The sequence below is a fragment of the Rhinoderma darwinii genome, chromosome 5, assembly GCF_050947455.1.
Source record: "Rhinoderma darwinii isolate aRhiDar2 chromosome 5, aRhiDar2.hap1, whole genome shotgun sequence".
NCBI classification, from domain to species: domain Eukaryota; kingdom Metazoa; phylum Chordata; class Amphibia; order Anura; family Rhinodermatidae; genus Rhinoderma; species Rhinoderma darwinii.
The window spans coordinates 319,523,647-319,539,416 of NC_134691.1; the positions used below are offsets into that span (position 1 = coordinate 319,523,647).

A 15,770-nucleotide genomic window follows, 5' to 3' on the forward strand; every position below is an offset into this window, starting at 1 on the left:
CTCTAGTAGGTCACTTGAAATCGGTCAATGTTTTTTGTAAATACAGATCAAGTCTGCGATGTTGAATTGACTCTTGGTCTGTCTCCTGACATCACACTATTGCCATTTTGGTCTGATTGAAGCCGACATATTTATGTGTATGCCCAGCATGTCATACATCTACTAGGACAAGGAACAGAGTGAACCAATGTATTCTGTATACTCCAGGCTGTCAATTCTGATTACATCTATAAAGTATACAGAATAGTAGAATTTCTTCTTATTTAGATTCTATTTGCCATTGAAGCTTTGCAGGTAAATAGGTCTGTATTAAAAAAAAAAATGATGGCAAACTATGTCAGATATTCAAAAAGTCCATGACTTTTTCTTCTTTTTAGATTGCAAAGGGAGCTTGAGAGGCTGAATAAGACATGGGAAAAGAAGTTCGACATTCTAAAACAAAGGTAACAGTTGTCATCACGCTTGTTATTTCTTGACTGTAGTTTTCAGTTCAGGTATATGAATACATGCCTCAAGATTTCTTTGATACGGCATCCAATAATTCCGGTATATTGGAATACAGGGAAAGGAAGTTAATCAACAATATGGGTAAGAAGCAACGTTTTTTATGGTTATATATATTTACTGCTTGAACCTTGCTGCTATAATAGCAATGCTGAATACTCAATGTAGTTTGGCAGGGAAGTTGCAGTAATCCATTGTATGATGGGGGTTACATGAAATTAAAGGTATGGTGGGAGGGAGGGTCAAGATATAAAGCGAGTTTTTGGAACCTGAAAGGTGCAAATGTGGTCTAAAACCATAGCAACCAGTCAGATATCTGTTTTATTGCCTAACCTGAACTAGACAAATAAACTACTGATTGGTTCCTTTTTCAAGTAGTCTTGCATCTCCATGTAAAGTTAATAAATAACCCTCACTGCTATTTTTATAATTCTCCAATGTCAATATGTAGGTAAATATGTAGATTATCAGGACCCTCTTGCAGAGATGTAGGTTTCATGATATTTTCATCATATATTTAACCATAAAAATTCTTTACACTTACGTCGCCCATTCTGTTCTTCCTATGTTTATTTTATTTAATGGTGATCTGTAAATTAATCTGAATGTTCTCATTTTCTTTTACATTAAAGTGAATATTAAACGCGTATTAGAACAGATCTCGGTTTGTGCAATTTGAAATTGTTGTTTGAAAAAAGATTTAAGGAAAAAAGTTTTTGCATTTACAAATTAAACTGGTCTATTTCAAATTCCCTATTAGTGCCCATATGGTCAGCTATAGATCCCCATTTACGGTAGTTTTTTTTGTGTCTGCAAATGGGACCTTGACTACTGCCTCTTGTAAAACAGTTATCAGCTAACATCCAGATAGCAGGAATGCCTTAGGAAATGTGAATTCCTTCCAGTTGCCATCACTCGTACTACTAATGGGAGTAATTACATTTACAAAACGATATGAGGTTTTTACAGAAGGTTAATCCTTATGTGCTCACACACCTATCAGTGGATAAGATCGTAAGGAAGCCTTGTGCGGAGACCCTCATCAAGTGGAGGGGTTAAATTGGGCCTTTGATTTGACCACCCGATGACAATCTGTCACGAAGGGTCTGAGAACCCATTGGGCCATACTGCCTTGGCGGTCACGGGTTCAAGTTCATCTGAAGTCCGGTGCTCATTCTGCCCCTTTAAGAGCAGGCACGAGCGTGCGCACGCACCCTACGGGATCCGGCTGAGGTGAGTGGACGCGAGCGCTGGCCCCAGCCTCCTCCTCAGGAGACGCTGACTCGTGGCTGCGTTTCTCAGGGGGAGATTGGAGCTGACGGCCCGCAGCCACGGACATTACACAATCGCTGTCAGGGTCCTTAAAGCACTGTCTTAAGACCCTTTTACACGTGCCAATGTTCGGGTAAACGAGTGTTCATATGAACGCTCGTTCCTGATCATCGCTGTGTGTAAACAGAGCAACAATCAGCCGATGAACGAGGAGACGCTCATTCATCGGCTGACCGTATCGTATATGCAGTGTAAACAGGGAGACGTGCTGCCGACATGATGGAAATGCATGTGGATGAGCGATCATATTAACGATCGCTCGTCTCCATACATTGCTACATGTGAAAGGAGCAAACGAGTGCCGATCAACAAGCTGTCTCGTTGATCGGCACTCGTTTTTACAACCCATATTGGACGGTGTAAAAGGACCCTTACATTGTCATTTAATTTGTAAGTCATCAATGATTATATGTTTCATTGGTTGAAAAGTTGAAAGCATTTGCCTATCATGTAGTATTAGGGCATATGGATGTCCTAGGGAACAGTCCCCCACAAGCAGCAGTTCTCCCTCTGGCAGTCTTGGCCGTTGCAGGGGAAATTAGCAGTCGGCCGCATCTCACCGATGGCGAATCAGCTGTTTGTCGGGGGTCTTGGGAGCCAGAACCACGTGATCAGCTGATCACTGCAGGTTGGTAAGACATTCCGTGGGTCAAGAGTTTTGAGGAGATGCAAATATCTAGTCATAAAGTTGTGATCCATGGCAAAATTGTTCCACTTGTAGCAAATTATCTGTGCATGGCAAAATGTTCTGATAATAATACGTATATACATAAGACTAAAGGCGATCATACACATTAGATAGCTGTTGGCCAAAGGCTTGTTCGGCCAACCACTGTCTCTCCTGACTCTCCCATAAACAAGCAGGCTCGGCTTGCAGGGAATAGGGAAGTGTTTGGCATGGCTTATCCCCTGGAAGAACATAGGATCGGGCATTTTGAAATCCAACATGGTTGATCCTTGCCTTACCTGACATCTGCCGTCTGGGGACATTCGGGGGCCTCCATACACATTGGTATGTCGGATAAACCCATTAACATCTGCAGATTTGGCCAACTTTGATCTCCTGTCTATGGAAGCTAAATTATTATGTCTAAGCCCAACTTGACAGGCATTTATGAGAAAACCCCATCTGTGACAATGACTGCTCATAAGTACAAGAATGAGCCCCTGATGTTATTATTGTAGGTACATATCACTCAGACCTTTTCTTCAGATTAGTTTAGAAATGATTGACTAATCATAACAGTGTGACTGTCTAGATGGAACGACTAGTTAACTCCAATCCTTGTGTTAAGGCATCAGCCATCAGTAGGAGATAAGTAAGACAGTTTTATGATTTGTGGTGCATGTGATAAGCCAGAGGATACCTGTTGTCCTTTATCTCCCTCTTGTTTCATAAGCTCCCGATTTGCCTGTTTGCGTGTTGAGTCATATTTTCCCTTTCACTATCTTTTCCTTTATTAAACATTGTTTAACTGTGTCAACTCCAAGAGGCTTTGTCTGGAATAAAAATGTTCTTTCTCTTTTTGTGTTATGCCTCCGCTGTGCGTTATACTCTCCTTCACACTATTGTCCGTACTATATGGATTCTTAATATTTATTTCGCATTTAGCAAAAGGAACCAAGCACAAAAATTATTTTTAAAGTGACACTCTGGACAAAAGATGGAAATCCAGCCCTAAATTCTTACCATGTTCTCTCCGACAATCCGGTGATGTACGGGTGTCGTCTGGCAGGATGTTCCTGCAGCCTGCGTGCCGGTACAGGTCCCGAGCAGTGGTTGTCATAACCTGCCCAGGTACCTGTATAGGGAAGGACTCAATGTACGTCGTACATACACAGAGACACACATAAGTGAGGCATTACTTATACACGTTCCAGTGCGGGTCATGACAACCATTTCCCAAAACCTAAGTGTACAGGTAGTGCCAGAAAACATCTGGGGTCCCCTGATCAGTAAGGACCACTAAAAATAGAACAGCAAAAAGGAGAAGTCTTTAAAGTCTTTGAACGAGAGATCAACTTCTTCCATCTTCTATATCACCCATAAAGTAACCTAGACACTGCCTTGTATTGCCTAAAATTCTTGTGGGTTTAGACAAAACAGAAACCTATGTGAGCTCTATATTCGCTTGTGAGTACTGGCATCTACACCTGACTTAAAGAAAAACTCCACTATTGCACAACATATTGACAACATTTACCACAGTTTTAAGCTACATAAAATATTGAATTATTAAATGACTGATACTCTCCATACCATGCATACATGGCAGAAGGCAAGCATCTGTTTATGTCAAGGAAACCAAAGAAATGAACAGGATAAATCCAACCGGTCCTGTCTTTTGTTTAATGAAATCAGGCATTTGCCTCACAGACTGTAGGTGTTGACAGATATTTAGCTGTCTTTCTTGTGTTATCTCTCCATTTAATATACAGGGTGGGCCATTTATATGGATACACCTAAATAAAATGGGAATGGTTGGTGATATTAACTTCCTGTTTGTGGCACATTAGTATATGGGAGGGGGGAAACTTTTCAAGCTGGGTGTTGACCATGGCGGCCATTTTGAAGTCGGCCATTTTGTATCCAACTTTAGTTTTTTCAATGGGAAGAGGGTCATGTGACACATCAAACTTATCGATAATTTCACAAGAAAAACAATGGTGTGCTTGGTTTTAACGTTACTTTATTCTTTCATGAGTTATTTACAAGTTTCTGACCACTTATAAAATGTGTTCAAAGTGCTGCCCATTGTGTTGGATTGTCAATGCAACCCTCTTCTCCCACTCTTCACACACTGATAGCAACACCGCAGAAGAAATGCTAGCACAGGCTTCCAGTATCCGTAGTTTCAGTTGCTGCACATCTCGTATCTTCACAGCATAGACAATCAATGGAAACCTAAAGGCCACGGGATATCTGAAATTGCTACATGATGATGTGTTTCCCTCTTTTATGCACTGAAGCTGGCACGTTCCCTGAGTTTTTCCAGCAAGATGGTGCACCACCACATTATGGGTGTCAGGTCCGAGCATTCCTAGATGAACAGTTTCCTGGAAAGTGGATTGGTCGTCATGGGCCAGTTGAATGGCCCCCTAGGTCTCCCGATCTGACCCCCTTAGACTTTTATCTTTGGGGTCATCTGAAGGCAATTGTCTATGCTGTGAAGATACGAGATGTGCAGCAACTGAAACTACGGATACTGGAAGCCTGTGCTAGCATTTCTTCTGCGGTGTTGCTATCAGTGTGTGAAGAGTGGGAGAAGAGGGTTGCATTGACAATCCAACACAATGGGCAGCACTTTGAACACATTTTATAAGTGGTCAGAAACTTGTAAATAACTCATGAAAGAATAAAGTAACGTTAAAACCAAGCACACCATTGTTTTTCTTGTGAAATTCCCGATAAGTTTGATGTGTCACATGACCCTCTTCCCATTGAAAAAACTAAAGTTGGATACAAAATGGCCGACTTCAAAATGGCCGCCATGGTCAACACCCAGCTTGAAAAGTTTCTCCCCTCCCATATACTAATGTGCCACAAACAGGAAGTTAATATCACCAACCATTCCCATTTTATTTAGGTGTATCCATATAAATGGCCCACCCTGTACACTCCACAACATTGAAATTGCAACACCAAGAAGGAAAAGTTTTGGAATTGTGGAAATCACAGGATCGATAGATATGTTAATGATATTCAAGTGATAAAAAAAATGGATACAAAATATCCCAAACATCTTGATTTATTCAGTATCGCATATGAGCGCCACCCACAGAAATACACGCGCTTACATGCCTTGACATGCTATCAATGAGGTTATTAATGGTTGTCTGAGGAATGTTATGCCACCTTGAATGCACTTGGGCACGCAAATCATTAAGATTGGCTGCTGGAAGCTCCCTTTGCAATTGTCGACCATTGGCTTCCCAGATGTGCTCGATGGGGGACAAGTCCAGAGACGCTGCAGGCCATGGTAGCATGTTTAGGCCACGTAGGCTGCTCATAGTAGCACGAGCAACATGCAGCCTGGTGTTGTCCTGTTGCAAAACAGCTTCTGGGACACTTTGAAGAAATGGCCGAATCCCTGGTTCCACGACCAAATCAATGTAATGCCGAGCTGTTAGTTTACCTGAAATGAAGACTAGAGGGGTCCGGCTACCGTTCATTATGCCACCCCACACCATAATCTCGGGTGTAGGACCGGTGTAACCTTCCATTGTGAAGGCCTCTTCATGGCGTTGCCCACGTGGTCTCCAGAAAAATCTCCGGTTATCATTGTGTCCAAGACAAAAGTGGGACTCATCGCTGAAGAGGATAGACCTCGATTCCAGCCTCCATTGCAGTCTTGCTCTGCACCATGATAGCCCTTAAGAGCGGTGGCATGTGGTCAATGGAACACTTGTAGCTGGACGTCTGGCTCGTAGCCAAATGTAGTGCAAACACCTTCTGATGGTTTGTGTCGAGACTGCTTGCCGCCCTAAGCTTAGGATGTGACGTCCAATTTCAGTTGCAGTACAGAATGGATCATTATGTGCCATTCTTCCAATCAGATGAACTGTCCATGCAGAGCTTTGCCTCCACACACCTCTTGCTGTTATTCCCATTCGTTGTTGTTTTCCTAACCTCTGGCACACACAACGTTAAAAAGGTGCGTAGTGATCTGCCACAATGAAAAAACAAGGTCTTTCAGTTCAAGGATTTTGTCTCTGTTTGTTACAAGTGGCAATAACTGGCACGTCAACGAACAGGAGGCATCGCACAATCATCCCACACCACTTTATCTGACTTTTGAGGTTTCATGTGGCTAAAAAACTTTGCTTTAAATTTGGCTTTTATGCCCCTTCCACATGCCACAGATTGGAGCTCAGTGCTTGAAAATGTGATAATTTTCAGATTTTAGCGACACCTGCTAATTCCTCCATTTGCATAACCTTACGGCTTGCCCTTCTTGGTGTTGCAATTTCAATGTTGAAGAGTTTGTTTATTATAAAGTAAATTCGCATCTTACCATTATGTGTGCTTTATCCTATACCAGTACTTTAACCTTTTATCATATACAGTAATTGTTCAATGTCAACTTAGCTTGGAGGGAGAGAAGAGCCTGAGCGATCAGAAGGACTTTGGAGGCTAGAGGAAGGCCCGCTGGCAGCTGATGGCTGGGGATTTGGCAGCTGAAACCTCCAGCAATCCGCTGCTATTGCCGGAGGAAGTTGTAGGGGGCTGCACATTTCTCCTGCATTTCTCCTATATGTGGTAGTAAATGGTGCTCATTCAAGTGAATGGGTGACCATGTAATGTATGGTAGCGCTGAGTCCTCCAGAGTGGAAGTCTTAAGCAGAGGACCCTCCTCTATGACATCCAGATGCCCTTTTAATGGAATACATTTTTTTTACCAAAAGCAAAATCAATTTTCACATTTAATTTCCTACATATATCGATCCTTTTTGTGTGCTGTATAATTTTATTTTTCTTTGTTGCTGATGAAGTTTTCACGCCATTAAAGATGAGATGTTCCTAAGGCAGTCTCTCCATCGCCAGGCTATGAACCTGCACAGGGTATCCGTCAGTTATGTGGTATGTACTGGATCTCATGTATGTATTATAGAGACAATTAAGACAAAACATTTGTAACACATTTAAGGTATCTCCATACATTGGCACGACTGCCATTCAAAATTCTTTTAGGTTTACAGTTACCCCCTTCAGGGTAAGACCGACCCACCAGGTTCCAGGGGATCTTCTGGTGGGCCCTGGCTCTGACATAATAATGGCCCCCAATGATCCTGCAGAAGAAAACCCCCTTCGGAGGTGACTTTGGAGCCAATCATTTGCCACTAGGGACTATTTCTCATGGGATGATTCAGTAATAACCTATAAGACTTTATTGATACTACGTCCTGTGTGAACAAAGATCGCACTGCAATTAAAAGTGGACATGTATATGTTCTGTATATGGAGGGTGCGCCCTTAGGATCATCTCTTCTGGTTTGCCCAAGTAATCCCAGTCCGAGTCTGACCCCATTGCTCCTAAATCCTTATGTTAACTTGCTTGTTCAGTTTGGCCACTTGTACATGTTATATCTATGGAACAAAGAGAGATCAGAGGCTGATGCAGAGCTCAAGATCTTCAGAAAAAAAGCTATAATGTGTATGGGCAGTTTCATTCCCTTCCCATGCCACTTACTTCACTTAAGTGTCCTCATCTCCTGTCAGAACCATAACGTTCTACAGGGCCCCCTGATAACCATAACATACCATTGCACTATATATTAACATTAAAGGGGTTTGCCCTTCAGGGACATTTATGGCATATCCACAGGATATGCAATAAATGTCAGATGGATGCAGGTCCTACCTCTGGGCCTCACACCTATCTCTAGAACGGGGGCCCCTAAACCCCGTTTTACCTTTCTCGGTTCTTGCTGCCTCCCGGCCACTTCCTGATTACATGGTTGGAAATTACTTGCTGAGCTATGCTGTTTTCAGAACTCCCAATAGCGTAGCTCGCGTGCTTCGCTGCTACCATTGACTTCTATCGGAAATAGAGAAACAGAGTAGCTCAGCTGTTTTCCTGATTACATGGTCGGAAATTACGAAGTGGCCCGGGAGGCAGCAGGAACCGAGAAAGGTAGAACCGGGTCTAGGGGGCCCCGTTCTAGAGATAGGTGCAGGTCCCAAAGGTGGGACCCACAACTATCTGACATTTATGGCATATCCTGTGGATATGCCATATATGTCCCTGATGGGCAAACCCCTTTAAGATAGCTCTGCCTATAGTAATATTTTTCGTCTAATTTTCTACCCCTATAGCTACATCACTGTCTCTACCCTTTGTTCAGTTAAACTCAGAGATGCAAAATATTGTGCTTTTAGTCTACTGGGATAGTGATTTCATAGAGTACGTCGTACATCATTTTTTATATCAAAGTTTACTTTCTGGCAGCAAAATTCAACAGTAACATATAAAAAAAAGTAGCTATTCATTTCCATGAAACATGAGTGACTCTGTGACTAAATAATTGCGCCATGGCTGCTAAAAATGAATGCTCTTACTTAGCTAAATTCTCAACCTAGTTATAAGTTGGAGAAGAAGTCTGAAATATAACTGGCTGACCTATAGGAAACCACAGCGTGACAGAGCAAGGAAAGTGTTGATTGTTGAACATAAATTTCTATGCAGCCCTTTGTGTTATTCTGTATTGGTTGCAGGCAGATGGCACATTGGGAGCTGTCCCCACTGATCTACCTGTGCGGAATCATTTCTATCTCCCTAGCATGCCTTTGGTATGTATAAATGCTATATTTCTGTATCTGTTACATGTTAGTCAAATGTAAATATATTTCAGGCTAATCCTTACTTATCAAATTATAGCCACAGATAGGAACAAAGCCACCTGCTATGATGACCAGGGCTGAGTTTCCTTCTAATTTAATGGAAGCTTCTGAACAGGATATGTTTACCGACGATGGTGAGATTCAGACTAACACTCAACTTTCATTTGTATGATTTTTATTTTATGATTTGTATTTAATAATTTTTTATTGTGTAATAATCTGCATTTTCTATTATTATTGTTGTTGTTATATTGTATTATTAGTATTTTTTTATTTTATTATTTATTGAGCTTAACCAATGTTGCGTTCTCATTCCTTACACCTATTTTTGAAGTGGCCATGTATAGATCAAAGTAATGAAAACAGCAGCAGGAGATGAGTATGCTGATCTTTTTTTTTGGGGGGGGGGGGGCAGTGACCTTTGCATTCATGATTGTTATTAAAGACATTGTCAAAGTGACAAGTAGAGAAAAGTAGTAATATTTTTGTGCATCTGATCAGTACACATGACTGGGTGTGAGTATATGAATTTGCCTCATTCCAGGTTAGCCAACAATAGTATGATGTCTATTACCAAATTTATTATACCCACCACTCACCCCATGAAAAAACTAAGATGATTTTAAATATAGCATATTAGTATGGCTTAGTTCCCTCTCTCCATTGAGTATGGAGGGATCGGGAGGAATAGGTATGGCCACCTTTAGAGCAACCACTTGACTTCCTGTTTGGATGACCACCATATCATTACATGTTGATACAAGTGGTCATAGGAAGTTCTATCTGCGATACAATGTACTGCCTCTCCATGATACACAGACTTGTTTAGGTCATCAACAGGAAGAAGGAAAAGTAAGCACCAAGAGGAAATAAACCACGATAAAAAATGAAAGGATTGTAAGCTTACTGTACTTAGAGAGAGGTTTGGAGTAGACTTTTTGTAGGAGATAGGCTTTAATAATCCTACAGATATACATTGCCTACATTTTCTAGTATTAGATGCAAAAGAGGCAAACCTTTTGTCAGCTGGACCAATATTCTTAGGAACACGACAAATTCTTTCAGCTCTAGTGGCCATACTGTGTTTAAATATTTTTCTTGGGTTTTCTAGGGTTACCACTGGTATAGAAAACCACGGTCTTAGTCCGTATTTACATTGGGATGTTAAAAAATGTTTATTGCCAAAAATGCTGGTCATTTTACAGAATAAGATGTAATAAGTTTGTACACTGTCAGATTACCTCCTTTTTGGATTAGATACTCCTCCTGACTCTCCCAGCCCTATGGATGTCAGCAGTGTCAAGACTAGGTGGAACTAAGTGTAGGATTGGTGCAGATATGAGATTGCGGTGGGTAAGGCAAGCAAAGGGACAGACACATTCACTCTTGCATACATGCCCACACTACTTGCCTTCACAGACCCGAGAGTCGTGAACAAAGGTCGGAGGAGAATACTAACAGCGAGGCATTGTCTGTCTGAGGCTCCCGGGCCTAAATCGCAAAGTTACGCCCCCAAGACTACACCCACTTTTTACCTATGTTGGGGTGTATTTACACATGCCGTGTTTTATTTTGGTTGCTATTTGTGCAAAATTACTGTATAAAATGCCACTCAATCAGTACGTTTAAATACAACGTGAATCATACATAGCAAAAATATACTCTGATTCAAATAATTATCGTATGAAGTTCCTGTTCGTTCATGGCTTTCATCATACGTCTATGAATATGACAATATTTTATACTGAATCAACCTAGAATACTAGAAAAACCTATTATACAGTCTCCTACAATGATTTGCTATAAATTATCCTTGTCTGGAACTATGAACCCTCAAACTTTTTGAAAAAAGAATTACAAGAATAAGGCCTGGTTCACACGGGTCAGATACTCAGCGTAAAACTACACAGCGTATCCGACCTAGAACCCGCAGCACATTCTGTTAAAAAAAAAACACCACATTGTGGAGCAATTTTTCAGGCAGATTTCATACTTACCCTGGCCGTAACCATGGCGACGCATTCCTCTGACATCCTGCAGCCCGGTGTCCTTGGATGACATTTCATCCCATGTGACCGCTGCAGCCTGTTCTGTTCTGGGTAAGTATGAGATTTATTTTCCTAGCTGCGATCTTTTGCGGCGGAATCGCAGCCTTTCTGCCGAAAAAATCGCAACCTCTACGATTTGTTTTAGGGTTTTACCTCCTTATTGAATTCAATGGGAAAACTCGCAACAGAAAACCAGCGATTCCGCAACATAAATTGACATGCTGCCTATTAAAAAAAACGTACCGCAGATACATTTCTGAACATTTTTTCGGCTGTTTTTTTTTTACGGAGCGTGTGGATGAGATTTGTTCAAATCTCATTCACTTTGCTGCTACTGTAATACTCTGCAGATTTTCTGCAATGAAATCCATTTTGGAAAATCCGCAGTATTTACGCTACGTGTAAACCCGACATACATCTGAAAATTTCTTTCTTCTAACTTTCATGATTAATTATATATTATACAGTAAAAGATCCCATTATATCATTAGCAAATTTGTGAAGAAAGTTAATCCAAATATTTGAAACATGAGAAAATTCCATCCTGCAGTTAAAAATCATTGTGGTCATAATGTATAAAAAAGGATCATTTCAGTAAACACTTTAATGTGTATTCATTAGATTCCAAAATGTTTATAAGACACGATAAATAATTAGTATGTATAAAATCATGCTGGGATATAATTATATGTGTCTCCAGCCATTCAGCAATCTAATTACTAATCTTTGAGTTTACTACCAGCCATGTATGGAGGCAACGCAAAACCGTAATAATTATAAATTCTCTTCAGCTTCACTAAGCAATTTCCCCCCTACAATAACATACTGTAACACAGATGATTGGGATTTTCTATTAACGGCGTCATTAAGGCCACTAGAGATTATGCAAATATGGTCATATTTACGTACAGAAATATGGTCTTTTGTATGACATGTAATCCCAGAATACTGAAGGAAGAACAAAACTATTTGCTGTATCTAATGCACATATTCCCTGTTTAGATGATTTTTATGTTGCACTTAAAGGGGTTGTTTGGTATTGAAAATACATTTTAAATATCCTATAAGGGAATTCTGATTTAAAAGAGGGGGGGACCTCCATTTAGGTCCTTCATCTATTAGCTAGACTGGAGAGTGATTACAAAGAGTTCTCTCCCTCTGTAGAACCTGGAACGTCTGTGTATTACATGGACAGCCCATTGATATTGATGGGAACTTTGTAATGCTTCGTTTTATCTGTGGTGGCGCTGCAGGGTAACTGAACTGATCTGATGATCGTTGCTGGATTCTCAGATTACAGCTGATTGGTGGATTCCCAGCATCGGGGCACTTTGTATTCAACTTTCAAGGAGGGATCCTTTTAACAATTAGACAATATCGAAAGTGGGCAACCACTTTAGACCCTTATAGTGAAACGGATGTTTGCATAGTCTTTTCTCCACTAGCTAGGTGTATACCTTTCAAAATTAAGATATGTTACATGTGTGTGTCATGTTCAACCTTACCTTTAATCTGTTTAAGAACATTTCAGATATTCCATCATTATTGGGACCGTCAAGGAGCCAGATTTTAAAAAAAGCTGGACCACAAAAAATTTCTCCTGAATGACAGGAGAGAAGGCCAGATGCCAAGCGCAGGTCCTAGAGTAGGCCTTGCTGGGAATATGATGAACACACTGTTTTTTCCATATCTTCTCCCCAGAATCGGTGTGAGATCGTCAGGAAATTTCTGTCAAGAATTAGGACTATTTTTGCCAGAAATTCTAGAACATTGGGTCCCGCATTAAAGTGTCCCTTCAATGTTACTTTCCAGCCCAATCTGACATTGAGCGTGGAGAGCCACAACTCCACAACACCCAGCAAGTATAGTGAACGGATCCTATAAATTAGACCCACAGTGGAAAAAATCCTTTCAGAGCACTAAAGGGCAGTTAGATAAATTTAGTGTATGAAATTATCTCCAGGTTTTTTTTAGAAATTGTTTATACCATACTGAACAAGTTTTCCAACCATTTATTGAGAGACCTACTATACCTTTTTTACTTCCAAAATTTATAATATATATTTCTGTTGCTATTGTACGTCATAGAGCATAAACTGCCATAGAATTAATGTCCCTTCTGTTAACAGTGGCGTAGCTATAGGGGTCGCAGTGGACAGGCCGCTTTCATTACACAATGGCTGACTGAACCCTTACTACTTTTATTCTTTCTTTCCTGCATGCGGCAGCCTGTGCGTCCTGATTCCTCTTCCCCTGTCTTCTCCTTTCCAACACTCTTAGGTGCTGGAGTGGAGGAGACAGGGGAGGAGGATTTAGGATGCATCGGCTGCTGCACACTGTGCTACACAGGAGGGAGAGCATAAAAGAAGTAAGGCTGGAGTGACACGATGAGCATGTTACGTCCGTAATGGACAGAATGTATTTCGGCCGCAAGTCCCGGACCGAACACACTGCAGGGAGCCGGGATCCTAGCATCATAGTTATGTACGAAGCTAGGAGTCCCTGCCTCGCTGCCGGACAACTGTCCCGTACTGTAATCATATTTTCAGTACGGGACAGTTGTCCTGCAGCGAGGCAGGGACTCCTAGCATCGTACATAACTATGATACGAAATACGTTCCGTCCATTACGGACGTAATGTGCTCGTGTGAATCCAGCCTAAGGGTACAGCCAGGAAATAACAGCGGGCAGCTGCAGACACCATAATCTGTCTGTGCAGACTGTAGGGGATATTATTAACTTGGGGGCACTATTATTTTTGTAGGGGCAAAAAGTGAAAAATTGCTTTTTGGGGGCACAAAGAGGGAATTTTATTACTATGGGGCACAAATACTGTGGGGCACAAAGGGGGCATTACTAATTTGTAGAGTGGTTACAAAGAGGGCAGTTATCACTTTAGGGGGTATTATGGTTTTGGGCACAATGGGGCTCTATTACGGTGGGGCACAATGTAGACATTATTATTTTTTACTGGGCGCAATGGGGGAATTATTAGGGTATGTTCACACGGCCTATTTTCGGCCATTTTTCGGGCCGTCGACGCCCGAAAAACGGCCGAAAAATCGGAAGCAGGACGCCTTCAAACATCTGCCCATTGATTTCAATGGGAAAACTGCGTTCTGTTCCGACGGAGCGTTTTTCGCGGTGTTTTTTTACGCGTAAAAAATGGCCGTGAAAAAGGCAGCGAAAATCGCGAGTGGCACAAAAAACTTCTGAAAATCAAGAGCTATTTTTTTTCTTGAAAACAGCTCCATATTTTCAGACGTTTTTGGTCACTGCGTGTGAACATACCCTAAGGGTATGTTCACACGCAGAGTCAAAAACGTCTCAAAATACGGAGCTGTTTTCAAGAGAATACAGCTCCTGATTTTCAGACTTTTTTTGTGCCACTCGCGATTTTCGTGGCGTTTTTTACGGATGTTTTTGGAGCTTTTTTCACTAGAGTCTATGGAAAACTGCTCCAAAAACGTCCCAAGAAGTGTCCTGCACTTATTTTTCGCGGCCATTTTTTTACGCGTAAAAAACGCAGCGAAAAACGCTCCGTCGGAACAGAACGCCGTTCTGCTTCAGATTTTTGGGGTGTTTGCGGGCTGAAAAACGGCCGAAAATAGGCCGTGTGAGCATACCCCAACTGTGTAGAGGCACTATTACTTCGTTGGGCACAAAAAGGTGCATTAATACTGTGTGGGGCACAACAGGGGGCACTAGTACTGTGTAGGGGGCCCTGAGGCATTGAAGATAGAAGCAAGATGGTGAGTTTGTGTGCAGAGACGAGTCCTGGCTAGGAGAAGTCGTCATGGTGGTCTGGTCTCGGATAGAGAATAAAAGAGACATTATGACTCCAGTTAGAGAAGACATCACCTGTGAGTCACTGGATGTAACTGTACTGTATTCACTTATCACTGTGTAAAACTGGTATGTGCCCATTATTTGGTGAGTGCTGAGCCGCTGTATCTAAGCCTATCGTGCTACAAAAGTATGTCTTGAGGCTTGTGCATTTTATCTTTTATGATTCTAGCAAGTCTCCTTGCTGCTAGTGCTGCATTGATGGGTCGCGTAAAGATAAGTTGCCAAGGGGGTGGCGGAAGAGACTTTTTTTTTGTCATATGAAATCCAACAAACTCTCTATGCCTCCCAATGAAATTACAGGCATACGGAGGTACAGTCAGATCAAAGGCACACACTACTATTGGTCCCCTACTTTACGGCTCCGTACAAAGCGTAGATGTAATATGGTACCTTATAGTTGACATCCTGTCTTTATATGAAAACCAGTATATAACTATTATTTATTCCATTGTCAAACTGCCTCAGATTGCATTTGTTCATGGTACAATATATTCATTTTGCGTTGCCAATGTGCTCTTCAAAGAAAGTATCATACAACTTTTATTAAGTACATGGATTTATGTGACTTCCTTCTGTGTAGAGTCCTTATGTAATCAGGGCAGAGATGATAGAAAATTTAAAGGCACTCATGCACTGTAATGTCGCAGGCAACTAGATCAATTATGACAATGTGCATAGAACGAAAACAACCTAGT

At 41.4% G+C, this 15,770-nt stretch overlaps 1 protein-coding gene across 1 annotated transcript in view; it reads left to right on the forward strand.

Annotated features, from left to right (window-relative positions):
* C5H10orf67 (chromosome 5 C10orf67 homolog) overlaps window positions 1-15,770 on the forward strand; it is a 95,098-nt gene that overhangs the window by 68,164 nt on the left and 11,164 nt on the right. The window contains exons 12-15 of the mRNA XM_075827555.1: window positions 378-443; window positions 7,330-7,417; window positions 9,053-9,127; window positions 9,216-9,312. Coding sequence (XP_075683670.1) covers window positions 378-443; window positions 7,330-7,417; window positions 9,053-9,127; window positions 9,216-9,312 — 326 coding nt within the window. The remainder of the gene's footprint in view (window positions 1-377; window positions 444-7,329; window positions 7,418-9,052; window positions 9,128-9,215; window positions 9,313-15,770) is intronic.